This window comes from Phocoena phocoena, chromosome 17 (assembly GCF_963924675.1).
Source record: "Phocoena phocoena chromosome 17, mPhoPho1.1, whole genome shotgun sequence".
Taxonomy (NCBI): domain Eukaryota; kingdom Metazoa; phylum Chordata; class Mammalia; order Artiodactyla; family Phocoenidae; genus Phocoena; species Phocoena phocoena.
Window position 1 is genome coordinate 24,219,766 of NC_089235.1, and position 27,026 is coordinate 24,246,791.

Sequence of the window (27,026 nt, forward strand, 5' to 3'; positions counted from 1 at the left end):
GTTCAGTTTGGGGCCATTCTTTAAAACAAAACAAACAAACAAAAAAGACATAGAAAAGATACCCAGAGTGCTGCCGTTTCCTGGCAACACATCATGATGTGTACTGCTCCCAGAAGTCCGATGGAGAACAGGCAAAAAAGACTATTCACAATGAAAACAGGTATCGCTTTTTGTACAAATGCTACTGAATAACATGTAGCTTTTTTTTTAAGTGTCAAAAAAAAAAAAAAAACACCGAAAAACCTCAGAAACGGCATTATCCAGAAAGGTTATCAAAATAGGCCTCCTTTCCAGGAAAATTGGGCTTGGTTGGTTCGATTGCTACAGAAGTCCATAGTTTTCAGAGCTAGACATACAGCAAAAAAAAAAAGTTGATTTTTTAAGGAAAAAAGTAGTTACAGCTGCTCTCGGCTGGGTTCTCAGCAAGAACAGTGACGGTGGTGACCTTTTTTGTTTTTTGCTGTGATTTCACCAAGGTTCCCGGAAGTGCTTTCCCTGGGTTTCAAGTGTGTTTTATTCAGAAGGAAAAGCGCTTTCCAACACCCTCAACACAAGTCAAGGGCAGGAGTGTCTGGGCGACGATCAGGGGCCTGTGCATTAGTCAATGAACCGCTGGCAGGCCTTCTTCCAGCGGCAGGCCGTGCACCACATGTCACGGTTCTCCATGCCGTACACCTTCCGGCACTTCTTGCCCTCTCCCCGGGGCTTCCTGTAAGACAGGCCAGGAAACAGTATTCAGTGTGAGGGATTCAATGGGCATTCTTTGCGGGGCTCAAAATCCCTGGAAAAATCTAGAAAAAGTTAGGAAACATAGTAGGGGGTCTCTCTCTAGGTTTGGCCGTTAACCTGTGTGCAACGTTTACACAGACACTACACTGAACTGTTAAAATTTGCTACTTTAGTACTTCCAGTACTCTTCAGCTTCTATTTGTCCACTTGTAGACATGTCCATTTGGGCATCTTCATAACACTGAATTAAATAAGTAAATACAAGAAATACCAGTAGAGAGCATTATTCTTTCAAGTTTTTAAATATGTACTTTCAAATGCTCTCTTGCTTCTCAAATTTCTAGTCTTCTGGTTAAGGGAATCCTGGCGAGGACCTCCTTGATCTGGATTAAAAACTCGTATTTTGTACTTCATTTCATACAGACGTTAATGCAACACGGCTTTAAAGAGACCCTGTAATCAGCATTACCTATTCTGCAAGAAAATTTACTGTAAACTGTGACCCCAGAAAAATAACAAATTTTTATCAAGAGTTAATAGATGGGGAAAACCATGGGAACAAAAGAAAGGGTGTTTCATCCATTTCAGGGGAATTTTATGAAGATTGTATCTCTGGTTTCTCTTTTCCTCGCTGTTCTGTTTTTCAGTTAATTCCCTGGAGAGGAGGCGTGTGGGGTGTCAAGCAGTCATACCTTAGGCTGACCGTCCCTCTGGGTGGGGAGGACAAGACGGTGTGAGTGTGCTGTCTCTGCTCTCCTGTGCCCACTGGGTGACTGTGGGTTGGTGACACCTAGTAAGCACATGGAAAACAAAGTTAACGGGGCAGGCTCTCCTCACCATGCATTTCGTTAGTCTTTGCCACGTGGGCAGGGGTACCCAACCATCAGGCACGGAGAGGCTGTGCTTCCTTCACAGACACCACATGTTAAAATGGATGGGGTGATGCTCATGGTGGAATTTAAAGGCATCCTCCAACAGAAAAGACCCAGCAACAATGAATACTTTATCAATCTTCATGACTTCACAACATCTCTGCATTCCCAGTTGCCCATTTTCACTTGAATATTTTAAACCTTAAAGCATATTCCTATTCCAAGCCTCATCTGTCTCTCTTTTAAAGAAGAAAAGACGTTAAGAGAGTTCTCTGAGATTATACAGCTAGTCAGTGGCAACACACAATGTGGATCTCCGCCTTCTGTTTATTCAGTTAGATCATTCACAGCCAGTAAATAAATGGCTTCTTGCATAAGACGTCCACATAGCAGACTCTGGGGTCTGAACAGGGATAATGGCAAGAAGCAAAGATCCCGAGCAAATCAAGAACGAATGTCAACCTTGTAGTACTTCGTGAGCATCCACTATGTGCCAGGGTCACTGACAACAGCTTTACTTTTACATCTACCCCACGTGATAAGTACTCACTGTTCCTATTTTATAGATGAGGAAACCAAGCACAGGGAGGTTAAATAACTTGCCCCAGGTCATGGAACTTGCAATGGCCAGGGCTGCAGTGAGCTCTCCCTGATGCCAGAGCATGTGTTTAACCCCCTTATGCCCCACCTCTCAGTCGTAAAGAGGGGAGGGTCCCCTTTGTTCTCCATTCCTCTTGCATTTCTCACTTATTCTCTTTGTATCGCGTGCTCACCTAGCACTAAATATCTTCCCAGCAGATGGGATTCTCAAAAGCTACACAAAACGAATTTTATAACAAAAGATAAATGATGTTTCAAGTAAATATACAATATTGCCATATACAAAAGAGCAAACATCTAATAAATGGATCAACTTAATCACTTAGAAGCCAACATGACCACAGAAATACCAGTACCAACCAACAGTCATGGGAACGTTCCATAGAATTGATTTTCTCTAGTACAGGGACCAGTATTCTCTATTTTCTTTCAATGTAAAGGAATGTACATAAGTGTTATTTTCCTAGTCATTAATTAAAAAAAATTAAACATGTAAGAAAAAAAAATCTAACATTTTAAACCATTATTGCCATGAGTCTCATTTATTCTGTACCGTTGGTCTTTACTTTTTGCTAAAGTTAGGTGGATTGAGGTCCAGCAGAGGTGAGTGACATACATAATTTTTAAAAAAACAAAGCTTTGGAGTTCAGTGTCTGCATTTGATGTGGATGGATATGTAGGTTCTTCCAGAAGCAGAATCCCCCTCTCCCACTCCCATCCCCCATCCCAGCGGGACCAGGATGCATATTAGCACAGTAGAGGGAGCGAACGCTTCAGAGTTTACTACCGCTGTAGATGATCTAGAATATGCTCATATGACTTGTTTTTAAGTGCTCAGGACAATGAAGAAAATTTTTGTTTTAAAAATTATTGTAGAACTTGTAGGATCCCAAGAGTACCTCTTTATTCAGTCAGAGAACTGGAAACGTTTAGGTGACACGACAGTGACACTGTTTCCATCAGCCAGGGATAATGTGGAAGGTTCTAAGTTTTGCAGAATTGCCGTATGTCAATTTTGTGTGGGGTGATATGAGATTATAAAATGCTCTTCATTCAACAAATATTTATTAAATACTTACTATGCCCCAGGCACTGTTCTAGATTGTGGGGATACAGCACTGAACAAGATAAAGTCTCTGCCCTCATGGAGTGTACACTCTAGTGGGGAGACAGACAATAAGTACAAAAACAAGTAAGGGCATTTTAGTGATAAGTGCCTGAAGAAAATAAAATAGGCTACCAGGCCAAGCGTGATGGAAGGAGAGGACATATTCGTTCAGGGTGGTGAGGGAAGGCTTCTTGGGGAGGTTACCTTTGATCTACAGAGCACTCCGGGGAAAGGGGGCGGGCAAGGGCCAAGGCCTCCCAGGTGCAGAGTGCCAGTGGGGCCGGGAGACTATGCGTGGGAGGCAGGAGGAAGGCGGGAGGACGGGAGGTGGTGGGTTCAGGTCATGTCTTGGAGCTGTGATGAGGAATTTGAAGGTGATTCTAAGTGCAAAGGAAGCCAGTGGAGCGTTTTAAGGAAGTGAGACATCTGGTTAACGCTTTACAAAGATCGTTCTGGGTCCTTGGAGAATGGGTTAGCAAGAGCCTGGACAGGAACCCCGAGGACCGCTTAAGAGCCTTTTGCACTGTTTCAGGAGAAAAACGTACTGGTGATTTAGATGAGAGTGTGGCAGTGGTGGGGATAAGGGGCTGGATTCGTATCCTGTAGAGGCAGAGTCCGGGACTTGCTGATAGATGGGATATAGGACAGAAAATAAGAGGACAAATCTTTCGATGAATCAAGGATGCCTCCTAGGTCCTGGCCTGAGAGGCTGGAGGGATGAGGGTGCCACTTAACTGAAATTAGAAAACTGGTGACCTCATAGGTTTAGGGGAGGAATGAGGGGCAGGTTTGGACCCACTGCAGGAAGAACCCTCCTCTACCTTCTTTATTTCTGCTAACGGCTTTCTTAAGTCTGGAGTTGAGGGCACACGTGTTTCGTGTCTAGTCCTGTCTGATGGCAGCCCCTCTCGTTCTACAACAGACCTGGGTTTCTACAGGCTGCAGCATAGTGGAAGCCAGGACCCTGTTCACACACCAGCGTGCGGCTTAGTTCAGTGGGAGGATCAATATCCTCCGGCTATTGATCGGGAGCTTTCCTGGAGATTTTTTTTTTTTTTGCGGTACGCGGGCCTCTCACTGTTGTTGCCTCTCCCGCTGCGGAGCACAGGCTCTGGACGCGCAGGCTCAGCGGCCACGGCTCACGGGCCCAGCCGCTCCGCGGCATGTGGGATCTTCCCGGAGCGGGGCACGAACCCGCGTCCGCATCGGCAGGCGGACCCTCAACCACTGCGCCACCAGGGAAGCCCCCACTTCCACTTTATAGATGAGGAAATGGAGAAGTTAAGGAAGTTGCTGAGGCCACGCAAAAAGTAAATGGCGGACCCGGGATCTGAATATGGGCGGTCTGACACCAGCCGACCCTGGAACTTGGTTCTGAATGGTGTCAAAGCCCTGCTTTTTCTCTCTTCCATCCTGCCTCGTAACTGATGGCAGTATTGTGTGCCCTGGAATAAAGCCCTGGAAAACATGATTCGGCTCTTTTTCCCACTGGCCTCCACATTCCAGAGTTATTTGTTTTACATCTTAACCATTTTTAAGTTCTATTTGGGGACATGTTTTATAAAGCATATAATAATATACTTAGAGAGTACTGTATGGTATTATTTCTAAATAACTAAAATGGGCTATATGCCTGTAATTTGTCTCCTGATTAGGTGTGACCTCAGAAGAGTTTAAAGAATTCTTAATCATAGTCTGCAAAAATCGTGGCTAATTTTTCCCATATGTTGAGTATATTTGTGTTATATGAGTCAACCCCAGATAGGGAGAATCCACTTTCTCTGCCCCCGGTTTTACAGTAATGAGACATGTCACAGATAACAACACTAGGAAGTACAACATAATGTCAGCCAGTGCCAGGCACTGTGTTCAACAATACAACGATACAAGGTGGTTGTCGTAGAGCTGAGTCGAGGGCATTGCTTGAAAGAGGTCCTGTGACCGGCTAGAGGTTACAGCTTGTAAATCCCAGTCAGGACTTGCCTCACACCAGAGCAGTAATACAGAGGTTGTGTCCTTCCGTAACTATGTTGGAGAAATTTTTCTTTGTGATTTTCTATCTCCCAAATGGGAAAAAAAAAGAAAAAAAGCCCCTTGTCTTGGTTTTAATCTCTTCTAACATAATATTGTGAACCCTCCATCAAAGTGTTAATAAAAAACAAACCAGCTAAAGAGGTAACAATTAAGCACTACTATTTCAGGCCTGCAGACTGTCTTTCTGGCCTGAAGCCTCTTGGAATGGCCCTCAGATAGCAGGTTGATTAGCTCCTATTTGCTTGCTTGGGGCCTATTATGGACTGGATTTTGTGTCCGCTCCACCCCCCTTCACATGTTGAAGCCCTAATTCTCAGTGTGGTTGTGTTTGGAGATGGGGTCTCTAAGGAAGTAATTAAAGACAAATGAGGTCCAAAGGGTGGGACCCTGATCCAATAGGATTAGTGCCCTTAGAAGAAGAGACACCAAAGGGCTCTCTGTCTCCCTACCCCCCCAAAAGAAAAGGCCATGTGAGGACATATCAAAAAGTTGGCCCCTGACAAGGCAGCAGGAGAGCCCTCACCAGGAACTGAATCAGCTAGCACACTGATCTGAGACTTTTGGCCTCCAGAATTGTGAGAAAATAAATGTGGGATGCTTAAGCCACCCAGTCTATTATGGCAGACTAACACACAAGGGCCAAGAGCTCTCAGCTTTCTGCCATGAAAAGACAGGGAAAGAAATGGAGATAATTAGGGGTCATTGGGGAAAAACAGGTCAAAGAAAGCAGTAATTAACCATGGTCTTCTCCCTACCCCTATGTCCATAGCCTTGGGCTAGAAAAGACTGAAACGTTCCATTGGTGGATACCATCGACCTTCTGGGCTATACACCTCCGGGAAGAGGTCTTACCCAGGGAACTTATTAAAGCCCCAAATTCAGGAAGTCCAGTGTAGGCAAATGAATAAATAAAATTCTTCAAACCTTGGGATTTCGCAGAAGGAGATTATTTCTACTTTCTAGGAAGCATACAAAAGCATCCCCTCTTCAATACCAGGTCTCAAAGACATGGGAGAAAAGGAAACCTTAAATGGGGTTGACAACCTCAGAGTACTTGCTTTGGAGTACAAGAAATGTGTTCTTTAATGAGGATTTAATAAAATGGCAACTGCTCTGTTCTTCAGTTTGGATAAAGTTGAAGTCACCACGGATACTAGTACCTTATCATTTAAAACTTTTAGAGGTTCTGTCTGAAAATCCTATTACACAAATTTAGGAGGTGGGGATTCACATGTTCTCAGAGTCAGCCTGGCTCCCTGTCTTCTGGAGGTGGGACTAGCACCCCTGGAGAATTCAGGGATGGTTGCTGGCACCCAGCCAGTGGACATGTGACAGTCCTATGCCTGGGTGGTGTGGAGTTGTGAGATCCAGCCCCCTGTAGAAGGGGGCGGACAGCAAACAGCCAGTTTTTTTTTCTTTTAAAAAAAGCATTGATAGAGAGTAGGGCAACATGAAGAACATTTTTAGTAGTAAGCCTCCTTGTCTTCTTTCTAGAATTAAACAAAAGCCTTCGAAAATGGCAGCTCCCTCCATCCCCTTACCTTTATTTTTAGATAGCGATGGCAAGCTTAACTGCTGAAACAGTCTAAAACCAGATAGATTGGGAATTCTCTGGCGAAAGGATAAATCAGAAGCTCATATAGGATTTTAGTGGGATACCTAGTTAACTCAGTTACTCTATGTACTTTCTGTCAAAGCTCTAGTCCAGAACATCCCTGGTAACCAATCGATAGCAAAATGAGGGACTCTGTCCACAGTGTCCACAGAGAGAAGAGTTTTAAAATTTCACTGTTAAAAAAACCAACAAGAGGAGGTATCCTGGCTGGTATCCTACCGTGTAAGACATTTAGGAACTTTGGAGGACACGGAACTGGTGAAATGCCAGAGAGAGAAAAACAAACATCGTATATTAACGCATATATGTGGAATCTAGAAAAATGGTACAGATGAACCGGTTTACAAGGCAGAAATAGAGACACAGATGTAGAGAACAAATGTATGGACACCAAGGGGGGAAAGCGGGGGGTGGTGGGATGAACTGGGAGATTGGGATTGACATGTATACACTAATACGTATATAATAGATAAGTAACGAGAACCTGCTGTATAGCACAGGGAACTCCACTTCACTGTACAGTAGAAACTAACACAACGTTGTAAAACAACTATACCCCAATTAAAAAAAAAACACCACACGGTGTGATGTCACACTATACTTCAGAAGGAGATGATTTAATTAATAGAACAAAGGGGACAATATTCCATTTGGGCTGGTCATAGAGGTAATTTGAAAGGAAGTCTGAACTGGGCTGTTCTGTCTACACACTATACTTGTTTTTACACCAGATGAGCTTTAGGGGGATGCTCTTGAAAATTCTGCTCAAATCAAAGAAGGGAAGGAACGGAATTCGGAATAGCAGGTCTCTGTCATTCTGTGATTGTAGCTGCCTTGCTGGCTTAGAAAGGTTGTCTCAAATGTCATGTCGAGAGCCACTCTGGGTCTTTTTATGTCTATCCAAAAAAAAAAAAAAAAAAAAAAGTCGCCAGAAGGGCTGATTGTTTACCTCTGACACCCACCTTAGGGGATCATTGTTCCTGCCAGAAACAAAACTAATACCTACATGTCCAAGCTATGCTTTTTAAATGTTTACTAACAGGGCATTCATCGTATTCTTGCTTTTTGAGAACAACCAGCAGCTCCACTCTTCATGAAGGAGGCACCTTTCATAATTATTCCAGATCCATGATCCTGTTTAAAAATCCTATTCTAGGAGTATTTTCTGGAAGCCACAAATTCTCGAATGCTGCCAGCAGGATGCTTTTTATTGTTGACTATTCCTCTAGGGAATTTAATAAATATTCATTGACAGAGCACAGCGTAATTGACTGAGCCACTTTCATTTTTATCAGCTCCACGGGAGACCTTGGTATTTGCTGGAAACCTCTGGGAGTTGCCAGCGGTTGCAATAAGAAGCTTTTGTGAGGTCCATAGGGAGAGGGGCGGAGAGGAGAAAATAAGGTTAATGTCTATTATCATAAGCCACTTTCCTGAACCTTATCAGGAGTTATAAACCCCCTTGAGCATCAGCGGTATGGGGGTCTATGGATATTCTGTGATAAGCTATAAAAGACCCGATATCTTTTTAAATGAATAGTTAAGAATCAAGCACATTCATACTGAGTTTTCAGACAGTAATCATTTACCATATCAAATCAATTCTTATATACTACTTAAACCCAATGGCATATTTCAGCACTCATTTATTTGCAAATTACCCCTCAGCATGGACTATTCAGGCTTTGGAAGAAAAAAAGTGATTTCAATTTCTACTATTTGAACTTGCAAAATGACATACCCGCAAACAATAATTTCAAAGTCAAATCTTATAAAGTTACTCATAATGATAAATGCCATTTACGTATAGGATCTCTTTCTTTTATGTTCAGGGTCTGAGTTCAGCTATTAATTTTATAGAGCCTTTTGGAAACATACAAATACGCCACCCACGCAAAACATCTTGATATATTTCTAACAAGTTGTTTATCAACTGATGAAACTGTCCTTTAGTTTCTAAAATTCCAGTCAAAACACCTTTTTACAAAGAAGTTGGGCCTGTCTGGACCATGAGACGCCTCGCTGAGTTTACAAATATCATTTAAAAAAAAAAAAAAGAATTCTTCTGGCATTCCAATTTTCGTCTTTTTCTTGCATGTTTCTACAATTTGTTCTCTAAATATACGTTTGGCTTTGACCAGATTTCTGGCTTTTTGCTTTTCTACTTACTGGAATGCCTGTGAAGGTAACTGGAGGAGATTGCCAAGAAATGCTGAAGCTGCTGCCATTGGGGGTGAACTTGGCCGATCCTGGAATGTTCACAGGGGGCGTGGCCTGTCAAATAGAAAACAGAGGAAGTTGTTATGAAAGAATATTTCACCTCAGAGTCTTAAGCTGTCATTTCCAAAGCAGGGCCTCAGAACTAATCTCAGCTACATTAATGACTAAATTATAATAGGAGGAAATTAAACACAGTCAAAGAGAGTAGCTAGAGATAAAATTTTTATCTATCTAAGCAACTGAAGGTATAAAAGGAGAAAGTTTTTGACTACCGATTTCTGAAAAGAAATCTGCTTATACATACATATACCTATTTTAGGACATCTGTGATATACAATTCCTCACTATTAAGTTGGGGAGTCACTTTTTTATGCAGTGATGGTAGGTTGTAAATTACAACACTTTGGGAGGGTAATTTGGCAATACATATAAAAATTCTTAGCGTTCTGTATGTTAGCTATTCCACTTCTAGAATTTATCCTCAGGAAATGGATATAAGGATGTTCATTGCAGAACTATGTATTATATTTAACAAAACTGGAAACACATGTCCAATAATAGGGAAAAGGGTTGATGTATCATGATATAGCCACGGAGCCATTAAAAATGATGCTGTTGAAGAATACTCATTGGCGTGGGAAAATGTTCATGGGATATTAATTGGAAAAAACAAAGCATAGTGAAAACAGTACTACAATAGATTCCATTTTTTTTTTAAATGAGTATACATACACACACAGAATACTTTTGAAGGACATACCAAAAATATGAACCAAGGGGCTTTCTTGTTGTTGGGACTAAGGATGGATTTTCTTTCTTTGCTTATGTTTCTAATATTTTTATGCTGAGCATTTATAATATCTGTAAACAGAAAAATCCCAATATTGTGAATATATGGTTTGCGAAGGAACTTCTAGATCCCTTAGTGTGTGTTCCAACTCTCACTATATAGATAAGCAAAATAATTTAATTAAGTTGGTTCAAGCCCATGATTTCAGACCTAAATGCAACACTGACAAACAAGAACAAAGGAGTGAATAATTCTTTTGACCGCCGTTAAGAAGAGTCAGGAATGAAAGTTATTGCATCAACTAATTTAATAATTAGCTCTATTCCATTGCTCTTGAGTTGAAGTCTACTAAATAAATGGCTGAATTCTTCCTCTACAGTTTTAGTTTTTCTACTTTTATACATACAGTTGCTAGTGACAGTGGTTTTGTAACTGACACCACTGGAAAATATTTTGGCAATACATAGCTGTTCATGTTATATCCTAAGATTCAATAATTACTCTTCTGGAAATCCAAAGAAAAAATAAAGCTACTGGCACAGAGGTATCCTCTGTAGATTTACTAATGATAATTAAAAAGCTGGATAGACTAAAAAGTAGATCCCTAACAAAAGAATGATTAAAACCATTTAATGTTTTTATTTAATTGAATTCGGTTATATATTCAGTTCTATGGAAAGTGTTTATAAAACAAGGGTGGGAGAACACAATTACAAATATGTACAGGAGATTTTTCTTCTAAAAAGTTACATAAGGTGGTTGATAATTATGGGAAATTTTTTTTAAAAATTTGAGTGTATTGAAACTTTACTAAACCAACACTTAAAATAGTTCATAATTGCTGGGGGAAAAGGAGCTTTAGCCGTGTCCTGTATTTGCAGGATTTGTCTCTAAGGTCTTATGAGACTTTGGAGTGAAGGAGAATCCCCTAGAAGGTCTGTTAAACACAGACTGCTCAGCCCCACCCCTCCTTCTGGTCCCACAGGTCTGGGGCAAACCCAAGAAATATACATTTCTAACAAGTTTCCAGGTGATGCTGACACTGTTGATTTGGGGAACACTGACAACCACAGCTCCAGTCTGAGAGAGTGAGTTACCAATTCAGAAGGGAGTGCACTAAGTCCCAGACTGGGGTGCAGGACGAAAGTGGCGTTGTGTCAGCACTTTTCAATGCTCATCTTTTCACTTATTTTATTTAACAGGTACTTATATCATGTTCCAGGCACCCTTCTGCGAGTTTTACAGTATTAAGGATTTTAATTCTCATAACAGTGTCTCAGGGATCGGATCTTCAATCAGTACTGCAAAGTCCAAGGACCTACAGGGTTTCATCTGTGCGAGATTCTGGCTTTAAAAGGAGAAAAAGAGTCAGAATGCTACTGCTTTTGGTCAGGAGTAAAGTGATTACTCTCACGGTCCCTTGCCAGTCACCTGGTAAGCGTGGTCGGTGTGCACGAGGTAGAGGGTGGTGGGAGCAGAGCGGCTCAAGGGTGTCATCAATTTTGTCTCAGTTTTGGCACAAGGAGTTTCTGTTCTGCTGGAATCTGGGATGGGGAAAGTAGGAGGCGAAGCCAGGGACTGGGAGGGCGAAACCGGGGCCAGGCTGCTCAGTCCGTCTGCCACCGAGTCCGTGTTGAGCTTGATCTCAGTGTAGTAAAAGTCTTCTTCTCCATCACTGTAGTCAGACTCCCCAACACGCCTAATGCAAAAGAGAGCAAAACAATCCTACTCACCCAAGCCATTTTCCTCCCTTGAAATCTGGCACATCACATGCTGTTCCTTCTGTCTGGACTGCTTTTCCTCTGTTCTGTCTGCCTGGCAAACTCTTACCTATCCTGCAACACTCAACTGTCCACTTCCAGGTAAGCCTTCCTTGACTTCCTAAAGCAACTTATTCAATTAACCAACCAATCAATCAATTATTCAACAACAATTCATTGAGAGTCTACTATGTCCTGGCTCTTTTTTTAGAGTCCCACTATTACAGTGAACAAAACATAAATAGACTCTGCCCTGATGGAACATACAGTCTAGGGGGAGAGGCACACAAGAAACCCATAATGGAACACATCAAAAAGAACAAAATACGTAGGAATAAACCTACCTAAGGAGGTAAAAGACCTGTACTCAGAAAACTGAACACTGATGAAAGAAATTGAAGACAACACAAACAGATGGAAAAATATACCATGTTCTTGGATTGGAAGAATTAATATTGTTAAAATGACCACACTCCCCAAGGCCATCTACAGATTCAATGTAATCCCTTTCAAAATACCAATGGCATTTTTCACTGAACTAGAACAGATAATTTTAAAATTTGTATGAAAACACGAAAGACTCCAAATAGCTAAAACAATCTTCAGAAAGAACAGGGCTGGAAGAATCATGCTCCCTGACTTCAGTATAAAGCTATAGTAATCAAAGTAGTATGGCACTGGCACAAAAACAGACACATAGATCAATGGAGAAGAATAGAGAGCCCAGAAATAGACTCACGCACTTGTGGTCAATTAACCTGCGACAAAGGAGGCAAGAATATACAATGGAGAAAAGGCAGTCTCTTCCATAAGTGGTGCTGGGAAAACTGGACAGCGACATGTAAAAGAATGAAATAAGAACACTGCCTAATACCATACACAAAAATAAACTAAAAATGGATTAAAGACCTAAATGTAAGACATGACACCATAAAACTGCTAGAGGAAAACATAGGCAGAACACTCTTTGACATAAATTGTAGCAATATTTTTTGGATCTGTCTCCAAGCAAAGGAAATATAAGTAAAAAATAAAGAAATGGGACCTAATTAAACTTGAAAACTTTTGCATAGCAAAGGAAACCACTGACAAAACAAAAAGACAACCTATTGAATGGGAGAAAATATTTGCAAGTGATATGACCGATAAGGGGTTACTATCCAAAATATATAAATAGCTCATTAACTCAACATTAAAAGAAAAAAACCAAAACAACCCTATTAGAAAGTGGGCAGAAGATCTGAATAGACATTTTTCCAAAGAGGACGTGAAGATGGCCAACAGGCACATGAAAAGATGCTCAACATCACTAATCATCAGGGAAATGCAAATCAAAACCACAATGAGATATCACCTTAAACCTGTCAGAATGACTATCATCAAAAAGAACAAAAATAACAAATGTTGGCGAGACTATGGAGAAAAGGGAACACTTGTACACTGTTGGTGGGAATGTAAATTGGTGTAGTCACTGTGGAAAATAGTATGGAGGTTTCTCAAAAAACTAAAAATAGAACTACCATATGACCCAGCAATTCCACTCCTGGGTATATATCTAAAAAAAAAAACAAAACAGTAATTCAAAAAGATACATGCACCCCAGTGTTCATAGCAGCATTATGTACAATTGCCAAGATATGGAAGTGACCTAAGTGTCCATCAACAGATGAAGGATATAGAAGATGTGAGATACACACACACACACACACACACACACACACACACACACACACACACACACACACAATGGAATACCATTTGTAACAACATGAATGGACTTGGAGGGTATTATGCTAAGTGAAATAAATCAGATTCAGAAAGACAAATAATGTATGATGTTACTTATATATGGAGTCTAAAACACACAAAAAACTAGTGAATATAACAAGAAAGAAGCAGACTCACAGATATAGAGAACAAACCAGTAGTTATCAGTGGGGAGAGGGGAGGGAGGAGGGGCAGTATATGGGTAGAGGATTAAGAGGTACAAGCTATAAAAATAAGCTACAAGGATATATTACTGTACAATACAGGGAATATAGCCAATATTTTATAACAACTATAAATGGAGTATAACCTTAAAAAATTGTGAATTACCAGAATGTACATCTGTAACTTATATAATATTGTACATCGACTATAACTCATAAAAAAAGTAAACCCATAAGGAAATAGACATTTAATACATCAGGTAGTGATAAATCCCAGAAGGAAAAATTAAGCAGCATTAAAAGTGTCCTTAATCAGTGTAAATGACGGGGTCATCATTTTAAATAGTGTGTTCAGAGGAAGACTCTCCGAGGAGGTAATATTTGAGCAGACGTCTATATGAGGTGAGGGAGAAACCCATGTGGGAACCATGTGGGAAGAATGCACAGAGTCCTGGGGTGGGCCGTCCTGGCACTTTCCAAGAAGGGCAGAGAGGCAGGTGGCTGGTGCTCGGGGCACCAGACAGAGAGAAATGAGAGAAGAGTGGCAAGGAAGGCAGAGGCAGGATCGCACAGGGCTTTGTAGCCCTGGGGAAAGACTTGGGATTTTGTCCTGAATGTGATGGAAGCTTCTGTGGATTTTGAGAACTCTGAGTTACTTTTTATTTATTTTTAAAAATTGAAGTATAGTTAATTTACAATGTTGTGTTAGTTTCAGGTGTACAGCAAAGTTATGTATTTATATTATATATATATATATATATATAAAGCATATATATATTCTTTTTCAGACTCTTTTCCATTATAGGTTATTACAAGATATTGAGTATAGTTCCCTGCGCTATACAGTAAGTCCTTGTTGTTTATGTTTTATATACAGTACTGTGTATTTGTTAATCCCAAGCTCCTAATTTATCTCTCCCCAGTTCACCCCCTCTCATGCTATGCCCTTTGGTAACCATAAATTTGTTTTCTAATGCCATCTAATGCCATTTGTAGCAATATGGATGGACCTAGAGATTTTCATATTGAGTGAAGTAAGACAGACAAAGATCATACGCTACCACTTATATATGGAATCTAAAAAAATGATACCAATGAACTTATTTACAAAACAGAAATAGACTCATAAGTTACTGTTTTTTTTTTTTTTTTTTTTTGCGGTACGCGGGCCTCTCACTGTTGTGGCCTCTCCCATTGCGGAGCACAGGCTCCGGACACGCAGGCTCAGCGGCCGTGGCTCATGGGCCCAGCTGCTCCGCGGCACGTGGGATCTTCCCGGACCGGGGCACGAACCCGTGTCCCCTGCATCGGCAGGTGGACTCTCAACCACTGCGCCACCAGGGAAGCCATCATAAGTTACTTTTTAAAAGTATCACTCTGGCAATTGTCTGGAGAGAGAAGAGAGGAGAGGAGGGCAAGAGGGGTGGGAGGCCAGCGAGCAGACTGTGGAGCTGATGACAGTGGCCGGGCGAGAGGTGGGAGGTGGAAGTGACCTGAGCTCTCAAATCGGGGAAGTATTTTGCACGTTAGGTGTTAGGACTTAATTCTGAACTGTTAGATCCTCTGAGCTCCCTGTGAGGTGCGTTCAGTTTATTTAATTCACTTTATGTAATGACTTGGTACATTTCTGCAATTTTTTTTAAACCCCCGTCGCTTCCCTAAGACTGATTCTCTAGGGCTATGTCTTGCTCATCTTTGTGTCTCACCACACATATCAGCGCATCTGGCCTACAGTAGGTGCCTATTAAATGTTGAATGAATGAACGAAGGAAGCTGATGTTATAGCACAGTGATTCCCAGCATGAATTCTGGAGTCGGACCTCCTGGGTTCAAATCCTGACAGCTTCTAGCTGTGTGTGTGATTTTGGCAGCCTGCACCCTTATATAAAATGACGTAGCACAGCTGGCCCACCATATCTGTGGGTTCCGCAGCTGCAGGTATGGAGGCCTACTGCATACGTGCTTAGAAGTGTACCGCACACATAATAAACACTGAGTGCGTATTAAATAAAAATAAGGCTGATGTTAAAAGGCCTCAATGTTGTGACTTCCCTGGTGGCGAAGTGGTTAAGAATCCACCTGCCAACGCAGGGGATGCAGGTTCAGTCCCTGGTCCGGGAAGATCCCACGTGCCGTGGAGCAACTAAGCCCGTGAGCCACAACTACTGAGCCTGCGCTCTAGAACCTGCAAGCCACAACTACTGAGCCTGAGTGCCACAACTACTGGAGCCCGCACGCCTAGAGCCCATGCTCTGCAACAAGAGAAGCCACCGCAATGAGAAGCCTGCACACCGCAATGAAGAGTAGCCCCTACTCGCTGCAACTAGAGAAAGCCCACAGGCAGCAACGAAGACCCAAGGCAGCCAAAAATTAATAAATAAATTTATATGTATATTAAAAAAAGCCTCAATGTTTACTATCACCAGGAAAAATATCTTCTAGTACTTCAGCAGTTTTTCTCCCTGAGACATGGAAAATTGTACTTTTCCACAGAAAGCTTTGCATAAAATAACTGTCGAGTAAATAATAACATTTATTGGATTTATGAATTTCTAGGGAAATGGTGCACATCTGGCCACTTGGTTTTATGGGATAGCCTCTGCACATCTCCCTTCCCTGGGGCATCGCCAAATTTCATGACCATATCCAGCAGGCGCAGGACGCTGACTCGGAATAAACTTTTTTCCCACTTACAATCCCTGTATAGAACTTAAAACACAAGTCTCCCCTTCTCCTCGGCCTTTCTGTTTAGCCACATCGGGGGCTTCTCCCAGCCTCGTTCCGTTTCCCCTGAGGTCTCAGGAGGAGGCGTCTAGGGAGGTGTCTGCACTGTTCCAGGTCAGGCTGGGCTTGGCTTTCCTACAAGCAGAGCATGGAAGACCCCAGAGAGTGGGCTGAAGAATGTGAGCCTGTTCTATTCCTGTCCCCACTTCCTCTCCAGTAAAGGGCAGGCCGAGTTGCTACTGGCTGCCTGAGTGCCACTAATAGACGCACAGGCCTGGGGGAAATTGTGTGTCCTACACGGGGATAAACCAGGATCAGCCCCTGGTGTATAAGAATGGAGTGAGACTTAAGAGAAAAACAGTGTACTTTTTATACTGGCATGGCATGCACGGCAGCTACATCAGATGCAAGACACATATTTGGGGGTTCTGGAATGCCCCCTTCTTCCCCTAGGTCCCACAGCCAACACTCATTAAAAATGCCCCATCCTCCTACAGTCACATCATGGAGGACATGGGTTAAGGCAAAGGCGGTCCCCTTCCGACCCCTACCCAGGGCCATGAGAGCTTCATATACAGACAGAGCAGCCTTGGAGTCCTGCTAACCCAGGCCCATTCCTGTGCGACGGCTGGCAGGGATGTGAATCGTAATTCACCAAGGCAATGTGAAGCACACAGAGTAAAAAGGGAATCCCAGGGAAGTGAATACAGCAGCTGCACGTTGAATTTCACCCACCATGAGAGCACCCCGGAAGCTCAAAGGAAAATTCTGTGAAGCCGTTTATAGTCTATAAATACATATATGTGGCATGTGTTTCTGCGTAGTGCTGAATAGGATTCGAATCGTTGGGCAGAGGGACTTTAAAACAAATACCCCAGGTCCTGATTATAGCTTCCAGAAGCCCTTCCTAAACCTTTAAAGAACTCTGAGCTATTTACTCTGTGAGCTGTGCTGACAGTGAGGTTTGAGAGGAGAAGCTGCAGGATCTCCTTCTCCGAAACCTTTAGGAACAGGAGGGCATTCTGCCCCGCAATGTTTCAGTGTGGTGCTTCCTGGAGGATGAAGTGGACCCTCAGGCTAGTGGAGCAGACGCCCTGCTTTGCTGGGCCACACCCACGGCGCTTGGTGACTTTCCACGTGCTGTGCCCTGGAAGGGTCTGGCTCTGTCTCCAGCATCCCAAGCCTACAGGTTAGGGAGATAGATCTCTGCTTCTCTCCAGTCACTGAAGGGGCCGATCCACACCAATCAGCAATATCACCTTAGAACCAGTTCTTGTTTTCTTTTTCTACCACTTTTTTTTAATGGATGATGCATTCCCTAAATTTATCCATTGCTGGGCAAAGTGACTGTAGTGTTTATTTCTCAACACTCATCTTTTTGAAAGGGCTTCTCCGTGTCCAAGCATTTTGGGGGCTGTTCGTGGATTTGCCTCAGGCACACTGGTTATGACTTACAGCTTCTCAAGGTCTCTTCTCAGTCCCAGATCCCTGGACAAGAAAAACCCAGAGACTAGAGCACAAGGCAACTGAACTACCATTGCCCCTCTGGAGTGGCCCCCTAATCCCTGTTGCTAGAAACTTAGTTTCATCTTTCCTTAGAATGGTTTCTATATAACACAAGGAAGTTGTACAAATAAAGGACTTATTTGGGCAACAGAAAATGATAGAGCAGGTCATCAGGCATCATAAGAATAGCAACAGCAGCACTGATTGTCACTGCGGTTCTTAAACCCTTTTCAGGTTATATCTGCCTTTGAGGCTCAAAGTCATGAATACACTCCATTGGGAAAAAAGTGCACATCTAATTTTACAGACAATTTCAGGGGGTTCAAGGACCCCTTACCCTACCCTACCCTACCCTAGTGGTCCACCTTTTACAAATTATTCTAACACACCTTTTAGTTTTGACCCTCACACATGCCCCTGCAGGGCTGATATAATTAGCCTCATTTTCAGAAGGACCTGAGGCTCCAAGCAGTGACGTGTTTAATATCACTTAGTGCAGCGGTCCCCAACCTTTTTGGCACCAGGGACCAAAGTTTCTGGAAGACAATTTTTCCACAGAGCGGGTGGTGGAGGAGGATGGTCCAGGCGGTGATGCGAGCCATGGGGAGCGGCTGTAAATGCAGGTGAAGCTCCGCTCACTTGCCCGCCGCTCACCTCCTGCTGTGCGGCCCGGTTCCTAACAGGCCACGGACGGGTACCGATCCTCGGTCCTGGGATTGGGGACCCCTGACTTAGTGAGTATATTAGGGAGGCTTTACAAATGTAAGTCACCTTCTTTCCACTTGCCATACTGGCCTATATTATCTGCAGTGGGCATCTCCATGGTGATTAGGAAGATCCAGCTGGCTTAGTCCCTAGTCCTGTGTTCAGAATTTTTAAGGCACGGTGTGGTGTGTAATTCTGAGTGCAAGTGACCCTGGATCGAACTGATGGAGGTACGCCAAGCTCTGAAGGGAGGGCTGCCTTACCCGAGATGAATGGTCCGGATGTGCTTCTGCATACCCACTGCAGTGCTCAGAACCTTCCCACAGTTCTTCCAGAGGCATTTGAACATCACCTTCATGGAGTTCTATACATGGGAGAGAAAGTTACATTAAAATGAAAACTAACCCAACAATTGTAATTTTTTCCTTCATTAGAAAAGCAGCAGCGTCCCATTCTCTTGACTATAACTCAGCACACCATTCTAGGAAATCCCCCCGGCTGGTGAGGATCTTGGTGACCTCAGAGATTTTCTTGCATCCTTCATGAATACTGAGCCCTGCTGGAACATTTAGTTCACTTTCATTGAGGTGGTCAGTGTCATTTAGGCATTAATGACAGTGTCTAACATTCACTGAGCACTTACCATGTGCCAGGTGCTAGTCTAAGAATTTATCCCATTTAATCCTAAAAGATGGATGCTATTATTATCACCATTTTACAGATTCATGGAAAGCTTTCAGGAAAACTTGCCCTGGCTATGAGCCAGCTTCCAGCAAAGCTGGGATATGAAGTTTGGGAGTCTGATTCCAGGAACCACTCTCTCCACCAGGATACGGTTCCATCTTCTCTTACAAGGATCTCAGAAGTTTTCTGAAACAGTCCAGCACAGGGATTGAGAGCACCGATTCTGGACTGCCTTTCTCAAGTCCTGGTTTCCTTATTTATCAAGTAGGAACAATAGTACCTGTCTCATAAGGTTATTATGAGGATTAAATGAGGTCATGAAAGTGAATCATTTAGCGCAATACTGACGGGAGTAATTATTCAACCAATGGCAGCTATTATGGTCTTATTATGATTATACTTCCCTGAGGGAATTTGACAGGGAGTGAGTTTTCTCCAGGGAGGGTGCTTGTCATTGGACTGCTGTCTCTTTGCTAATTGTTTCCATGGGCACGGTGACAATCACTTCCATGTACTCACCGAGCCCCATCCCGTTTTCGCCTGGGAACAGACTAGACTTCACTTCCCAGCCTCCCTTGCAGTTAGGTGGGGTCAGGGCCAGGGAAACATGGGCAGAAGTGACACACATTCCTTCTAAGCCTTGTCCCTAAACTACTTCTCAATGTCACCCAAGCCCGCTCTGCTGACTAGAGGTAGGGGATACCCAAGGACTTAGGGGACAGAACCACTAGGTCAGAGATTTTTAAATTTTCAATATTTTAAAAATTGAAGTATAGTTGATTTACAATGTTGTGTTTATTTCTGCTGTATAACAAAGTGATTCAGTTATACATGTATACACACACACACACACACACACATTCTTTTTTTAAATATTCTTTTCCATTATGGTTTATCATAGGATATTGAATATAGTTCCCTGTGCTATATAGTCAGACCTTGTTGTTTAGATCAGGGATTTTTAATCTTTTGTTTGCCATGAACCCTTCTGGCAGTCTGTTAAATTCCATGGCCCCCTTCTTGAATAATGTTTTTTAATGTTTAAAATAAAATACATAGGATTACGAAAAACTGCAAGAGTACTGAAACAGCTATCAAAATATTTTAAAATTTTGTGAAATGGTAATATATGTACTCTTTAACCCATTAAATAACAAGATCTTTAAGTGAGTCTAGTAACTACCATAATTTCAAAGTAGTGTTAAACATAAATGATATTTCATGATATCTGCTAAAATTGAAAGGTGATATGAAAATATCCATGATTTCTATTGGTACTAAAGTCACAGGCGGCATTCACTTTATTGTGGTTTGATGCCTTCGATCATAATTGCAGGAAATGCTATATTATAGTTAAAAGATTCATGACAATAAAGATATACTTCTTCTCCCATCCAAGTTCACAGACTCCCTGAATTCTGTCCACCCCCTTTCCGGGACCTGTGGACTCCAGGTTAAGAACCTCTGTACCAGGAGGAAGGAGCCTGGGTCCCTGGAGGATTGTGTGGGGCAGAGACACCCCTTCACCACCCCCGCTGACCTGACTGGATTGTGACATGAGAAATCCTTTACGGGGTTAAGCCACTGACGTTTGGGAATGGGTTATTTCAACCGTAAGCCTACCCTGACCAATCAACATAGTAGTCTTGACACCTTCCTTGAACTGACGACGGAACTGATGTAGCTTTGTTTACAAGTCTAGTAGGATTTCTGCCCTCAAGCCCTGTTCTAGAAAGCAATCATTTACACATTTAGAGGATGATTCATAGCTATTATGATGGGATTAATATCCTGATCCAGCCACCCACCCGCACCCAAGTCTTTCTCTAGGTTTCTCAGTTGAAACAAGGTACCTGGCAACTTCCCGGAGTGAGGATACCCTGTGTGTCGGGAATGGTCACTTACAGCGTGGCAAGTGGAGGACAGAGCGTGGTGGCACATGGCCACAGTCTGCTGGGAAAGAATAGTGACAGCAGAAGGAGCCCACACCTCCTGTGGGCTTCATGAGCCCAGTGGCCTAGGGGTCCCAGGGGCTCTGGCCAGGTGGCCGGCATTCCTGACACAGCAACCTAGCCATTCCCACTGTATCTCCCGGGCATCTCAGACAGCCTACCTGTGCTCCCCGCTGCAATGGGCAGTACTGAGCCCTAGGAGCTGCAGCAGCGAAGAGAGGGAGCAGAAGGTGAGAGAGGGATGTGAGGGGAGCTGAGAAGCAGAGACAGAATTAGGAGACTTTAAAGTACATGATCCTGATGCGTCGGTGTTTATTCTAAGGAGACGGTTCACAAATTTCAGGCTCCCTGATCTCCTTGAGCCACTGATCCAAATGCCTGAGATGTAAGATGAGCCAAAGGGGGAGAGTTTAAATCTTGCCCTGCCCCCCACCCCAACCCCAAGGTTCACAAAAAAGAATTCTGCTTGGTGTTTTTTATTCAAAGCATATGACAACTTAACAGTATGAATGAACAAATCCTCACCCTAGGAATGCTTTCTGCCCGTTTTTCAAACAATGAAGCTATACTATTAAAAATTATCTTCCACTTAAGGGAATTAATGACTTGAACCAAAATTACAGGTATCTGAGAGTCCAAACATCCATCTGGAAATGAAGTCATGATAGATGAAAACACTTTCTGATTCATTCCAAGCCTCTCTGCTGATGGTAGTCCTTTATTCATTAAACCAGGTAGCTATTTAGCAAGGAATATTCCAGTGGCTGGTGACAGAAAGAAATCTAAGAAGCTGTGCTCCAGGAACTTAGATCCTAGTGGGAGAGACAGAGAAATGATAATAAATGATGATGGTTTCAGGTATGGTAAGGTCACTGGAAATGGGGGTGGGCTGCGTTAGGTCAGACAAAGCCTCTAGAAAGTGACTTCTGAGCTGGGACCTGCAGGTTGGAGAAGAAGCGAGTCATGCTATGAGCTAGAGTTTTCCAGGCAGAGGGAAGAGTTAATGCAAAGGTGTGAAGATGGGGCAGAGCTTGACATATTGTAGGGCCAGAAAGGACAGTGAATTTAGAGGGAAAGGAGAGAGGCTGTGATCTGTTGGAAATAATGTGGAGAGGCAAGGAGGGCCAGATCATGCAGGGTCTTGCAGGAGAAGGTAAGGAATTTGGATTTTATTCTAAAATAAAGAAGCTACTGAAGGGGTTTAAGGAGGGGAACGACATTATATGATTTAGGCTTTAAGAAAACATCACTCTCTTCTGGGGAGAGAACAATAAGGTCACCAGTGTGATGCCCCCACAGGTCAGAGAAGAGGGCGGCTGGAAGAAGGCTTGGGCAGTGAGAATGGAGAAAAGTAGACACATTCAAGATCCATTTTGGTGCTCTGTAATGGCCTATACGGGAAAAGAATCTAAAAAAGAGTGGATATATGTACACGTATAACTGATTCACCTTGCTGTACACCTGAAAGTAACACAACATTGTAAATCAACTCTACTCCAATAAAAACGTTTTTAAAGAAAAAGATCAATTTTTGAGGCAGATCGAACAGTACTTGCTGTTGGGCTGAGTAGGAGGAATGTTAAAAGGGGTGGTGTTAAAGATGACTTCTATAGCTTTGTGAGTTGTGGTTCTGTTTGGGATATGCTAATTTTGAGATACCTGTTATTGGTCAAGAGGAGGTGGCAAGTAGGACCATGGATCCGTGAGCCTGGAACTGAGGGGAAGTCAGGGCTAGAGATCTATATTTGGAGTCAGGAGCTGAAGGATTTCTTAAAACAGATCTGGATGAGATCATCTAGGGAAAAAAATGCAGCTAGAGATGATTAGAAGGCCCAGGATACTGCAGCATCCAATATTTCATGTAGGAGATGAAAGGGCAGCCGGAGAGAGAGAGGGTGGGGAAAGCAGTAGTAATCCAGACAGTGTGGTATTACCAGCACAAATAGAAGAAAGTGGTTTAAGAAGGGATATGTGACTTATCCAGTATCACTTGATGATTCCTACCAATTAGTCAGTTAGATAAAGTCTTTTGAAATTAATATAACAGTATTACACAACATATAGAACCAAATTCATTCTACATCTTAGGAATTTTGTAAAGGGTCAGACTGCTGATCGTTTTAGGAAATGACAATCACAGTGGTATTTTTGTGCCATAACAAGTATTATGTATAACATTCTGTTCCTAGTCTTTGCAATAAGACGTCAAGCATTTGCTTCTTGAATTGATTACTAAAGCTTGGTACTGATTATAGAAAAATAAATGTCATTGGTATAACTCCTTTCCTTAGTTAGGAGGAAATAGCTGGTATAGAGGTATCGAATCCCCAAAATACAATGAAGCTGGGCCAATATCCTCTCTAAATCCCTTGGAATTTGGAGACCTACCAATTGCAAGTGTTTGTGTGTCATCTCCTCAATTACGCCCATACTATTTTGGGCCCCTGCTAAAGGCTCCAAAGAAATCTGTTGCCCAAAGAAAATTAGGTAATGGAAGTGAAGAAAAATGATCAACTTTGCTTCCTCCCTGCTTTTCTCTTTTGCCCGTGGGGTACCACACCATCCCTTCTGATTCCTTCTAGCCCTATCTACACCTTTATAAAGAGCCTCTTCATTAAACTCTTCTCAATTACCCCACTTGAGAACACCACCAGCTTCCCCCAGGACCTTGATTGAAATGGGGAAAAAGTAGGTTATAAAAGAATATAAACAACATTATATATTTGGGAGGGTATGTAATACAAATGATTACGTGGTAGAAATTGCATGGTAGAAATATTGGGGAAGGGTATCTTATTTTTACATTAATTTGCAAACATAAAAATTACCCTATTTTAAATTTAAAATGAAAGTCACCCTGTAACACTTGCTTGATTAATTTTTGGAGAATCAAAGTATACTAGCACGAGCACCTCGACTTTAATGAAATCAAGTGACTTCTTTCTACCTAGGTGAAGAATGTTCTCGGTGGAACCAGAGTCCCCTTAAACGGTGCTTAAGTACTTTTCAAAGTCCCCTGACTACATCCAATGGAGACAAATCCTTTGTCTACAGACTACTCACTGTTATGCTAAAGGAAAGTCAGCCATGGGAGGAGGAGAACAGGGAGAAAATAGCTAAATAAACACCTAGATTGCCACATGGATCCAAGCTTGCCCAAAGAGGCCAAACCAAGCAAAGCTGCCGGTGGAGCTGCAGCCTCCAAGTCTGAACGTGCCCCTCTGTGCTTCAGTCCTGGCTTCTCCTCTCAGCTCGAACAGACGTTCACTAAGCTGGGATGTCCGAGGGAGAGAGAGGTCCCTGTTGGTTGGGAAGCACAGCGTGCTAGGGTCCTCCACACATCTGCCTGATTAAGCTGAAGTTCCTGGCAGTTTACAAGCAGACTCACGGAATCTCACACAATGTGATATTCACAGCATCACCCAGGAAAGCTCTTTAGAACCACCCAACTCTGGCCTCGTGGGCTACGATGGTTGGAAAGAACTTCCTGGGGACTCATCACTTTTGCAGCAGCTTCCAGAATGTCTCTCATACCGACTGCTTTGGGGCTCTAGGTTTCCTTCTTTGGCCAAGAAAGATCTTTGACCAAGGCTTCCTTCTTCATCTTCTCTCTGCTTCCCTTTCCATGGCAAACATCCATGCTGGTTTTGAATTATTTCGTACTCAGGGTACGTGGAGTAGTTTCTATTTTCCTGATAGAACCCAGACTGGTACACAGGACTGACAAGATGACTGCTGAAGGTCACCTTCAGTTCCAAGAGTGCAAACACAGCTGGATTTTGGAGTGTTATATGACACGTCCAGGGATAAGTTCAATTATAGCTATATTCCAGGAGGTACATAAGCATGGCTTTGAGCATCACATGACCAGTTTACCAGACAGCTGCCTGGAGTTAACGTCAAGTTGCCTTTTCTAAGGCAACTGAGAAGATCCTGATGTATGTTTTTTTTTTTTTTTTTTTTTTTCTGTACGCAGGCCTCTCACTGTTGTGGCCTCTCCCGTTGCGGAGCACAGGCTCCGGATGCGCAGGCTCAGCGGCCATGGCTCACGGGCCCAGCCGCTCCGCGGCACGTGGGATCTTCCCGGGCCGGGGCACGAACCCGTGTCCCCTGCATCGGCAGGCGGACTCTCAACCACTGCGCCACCAGGGAAGCCCCAACTGTATGTTTTATTTGGCGATTGGTGTGTGTGTGTGTGTGTGTGTGTGTGTGTGTGTGTGTGTGTGTGTTGGGATGGGTGAGGGGTGGACACTCATGCATCCAGGCTTCCCAGAGGGAAGAGGGGCCAATTATTCTGCACAGGTGAGCGTGTCACACATGCTTCCTCAGCCTGCCTTATAGGAAGCCACGCCCCTGGCAGAGGCTGCAACGGCTCTTTCAGAACCAACACGTCTACTCAGACCTTCAGCAGGTTCCAAAGGCTGATAAACGCTGTCCTAAAAAAATTAGTAACTGTTAGAAGTTGTAGGCATTCCAATTCTTTTCTTTACTGGGAGAGCAGCATTATACATGTCACCTCACCACCCTGGGACCTTCCTTCTTTATTCGTAAAACAAGAGGACTGAACAAGATCAGTGATTTTGGATCTGTGAGGTGTGTGGGTAAATTCCAATGTATACCAAGCAGGGATTAAACATCTCTCACTTGTATGTGCCATTTATAGATTCTGTGGTAATAAAATTTAAAAATAACAAAAAGATTTTTGTAAATGGAATAACAGAATGTATCCCCTTGTATCTGGCTTCTAAACCTCAGCATAATTTTTTTTGAGATTCACCCATTGTTCCTTATTTCAGTCATTAGTTGCCTTTTATTGTGGTGTAGTATTCCATTTTATAACGTATCACAGGTTTCCAGTTTGGGGTGGCGATGAATAAAACTGCTATGAAATTTGTCTACAAGTGTTTCTGTGGACATCCTTTCTTATCTCTTAGGTAAATATCTAAGAGTGGAATTGCTGGGTCATATGGTGAATATATATTTACCTTTTCTTAAATTTTAAAAATTTTTCTTTATTTGTTTTTATATTTACCTTTATAAGAAAGTGCGAAACTGCTTTACAAAGTGGTTGTGCCATTTTACATTCTCAAGAGCAATGAATGAGAGTTCCTGTTGCCAACATTTGGTATTCTGTACACCAAAAAGTGCACACTTATGACCCCATTTTCAACAGGCAAAATTAATCTCTAGTGACAGAAGTCAGGGCAGTGTCTGCCTGTCTGGGGTAGGGGGTGGCATCTGACTGCAGAGGACACAAGGATTGCTGGCCTGGATCACAGTGGTGGTTACTCAGGTGGAGACATTAGTCAAAACTCACTGAACTATATACATTTAAAGCGAGTTCATTTTATCATGTGGAAATGATACCTAAATATAGAGTAGATTTAAAACGATTTCTAAAACCACAACAAAAGTATTCCTGAATTAATAGAAATCCCTAGTCATTATATATTTTCTCGATCAGTGATTTCTAAAAGTGCATCTCGCCTTTGGGGACACCTGTACATTTCCAGACATGATCAAGCGGTCCTGTAACTTGGAAAGGTTGAGCCTGGGCTCGATGATTTCTGAAGTCCTTCGAGCTCCTGGACCACACACTGCCCGGCAGACTATACTAAGATGCTGTCATTAAATTGCCTAGATCTCTCTTCTTTACCCTGATCCTCCCTGAGGTCAATCAGCTCCCCGGCTCTGGCTGGCAATGCTGTGTCATCACCGTGAAACCCCGTACAGTGTGACCCTGAGCTGCTTTTCTTAGCACCACCCTCCCCAGCAGTTCTAACAGATGGGTCTATT

The 27,026-nt window shown here is 42.7% G+C and overlaps 1 protein-coding gene across 1 annotated transcript in view; it reads right to left on the bottom strand.

The window, feature by feature from the left end:
• Positions 1 to 252: 252 nt before the first annotated feature.
• Positions 253 to 27,026, bottom strand: part of ZNF704 (zinc finger protein 704) — a 205,330-nt gene continuing 178,556 nt past the window's right edge. The window contains exons 5-9 of the mRNA XM_065895643.1: positions 18,858 to 18,958; positions 11,400 to 11,667; positions 9,128 to 9,232; positions 1,422 to 1,519; positions 253 to 709 (exon numbers count right to left, since the gene is read on the bottom strand). Of these exons, the coding sequence (XP_065751715.1) occupies positions 598 to 709; positions 1,422 to 1,519; positions 9,128 to 9,232; positions 11,400 to 11,667; positions 18,858 to 18,958 (684 nt within the window). The 3' untranslated portion in view covers positions 253 to 597. The remainder of the gene's footprint in view (positions 710 to 1,421; positions 1,520 to 9,127; positions 9,233 to 11,399; positions 11,668 to 18,857; positions 18,959 to 27,026) is intronic.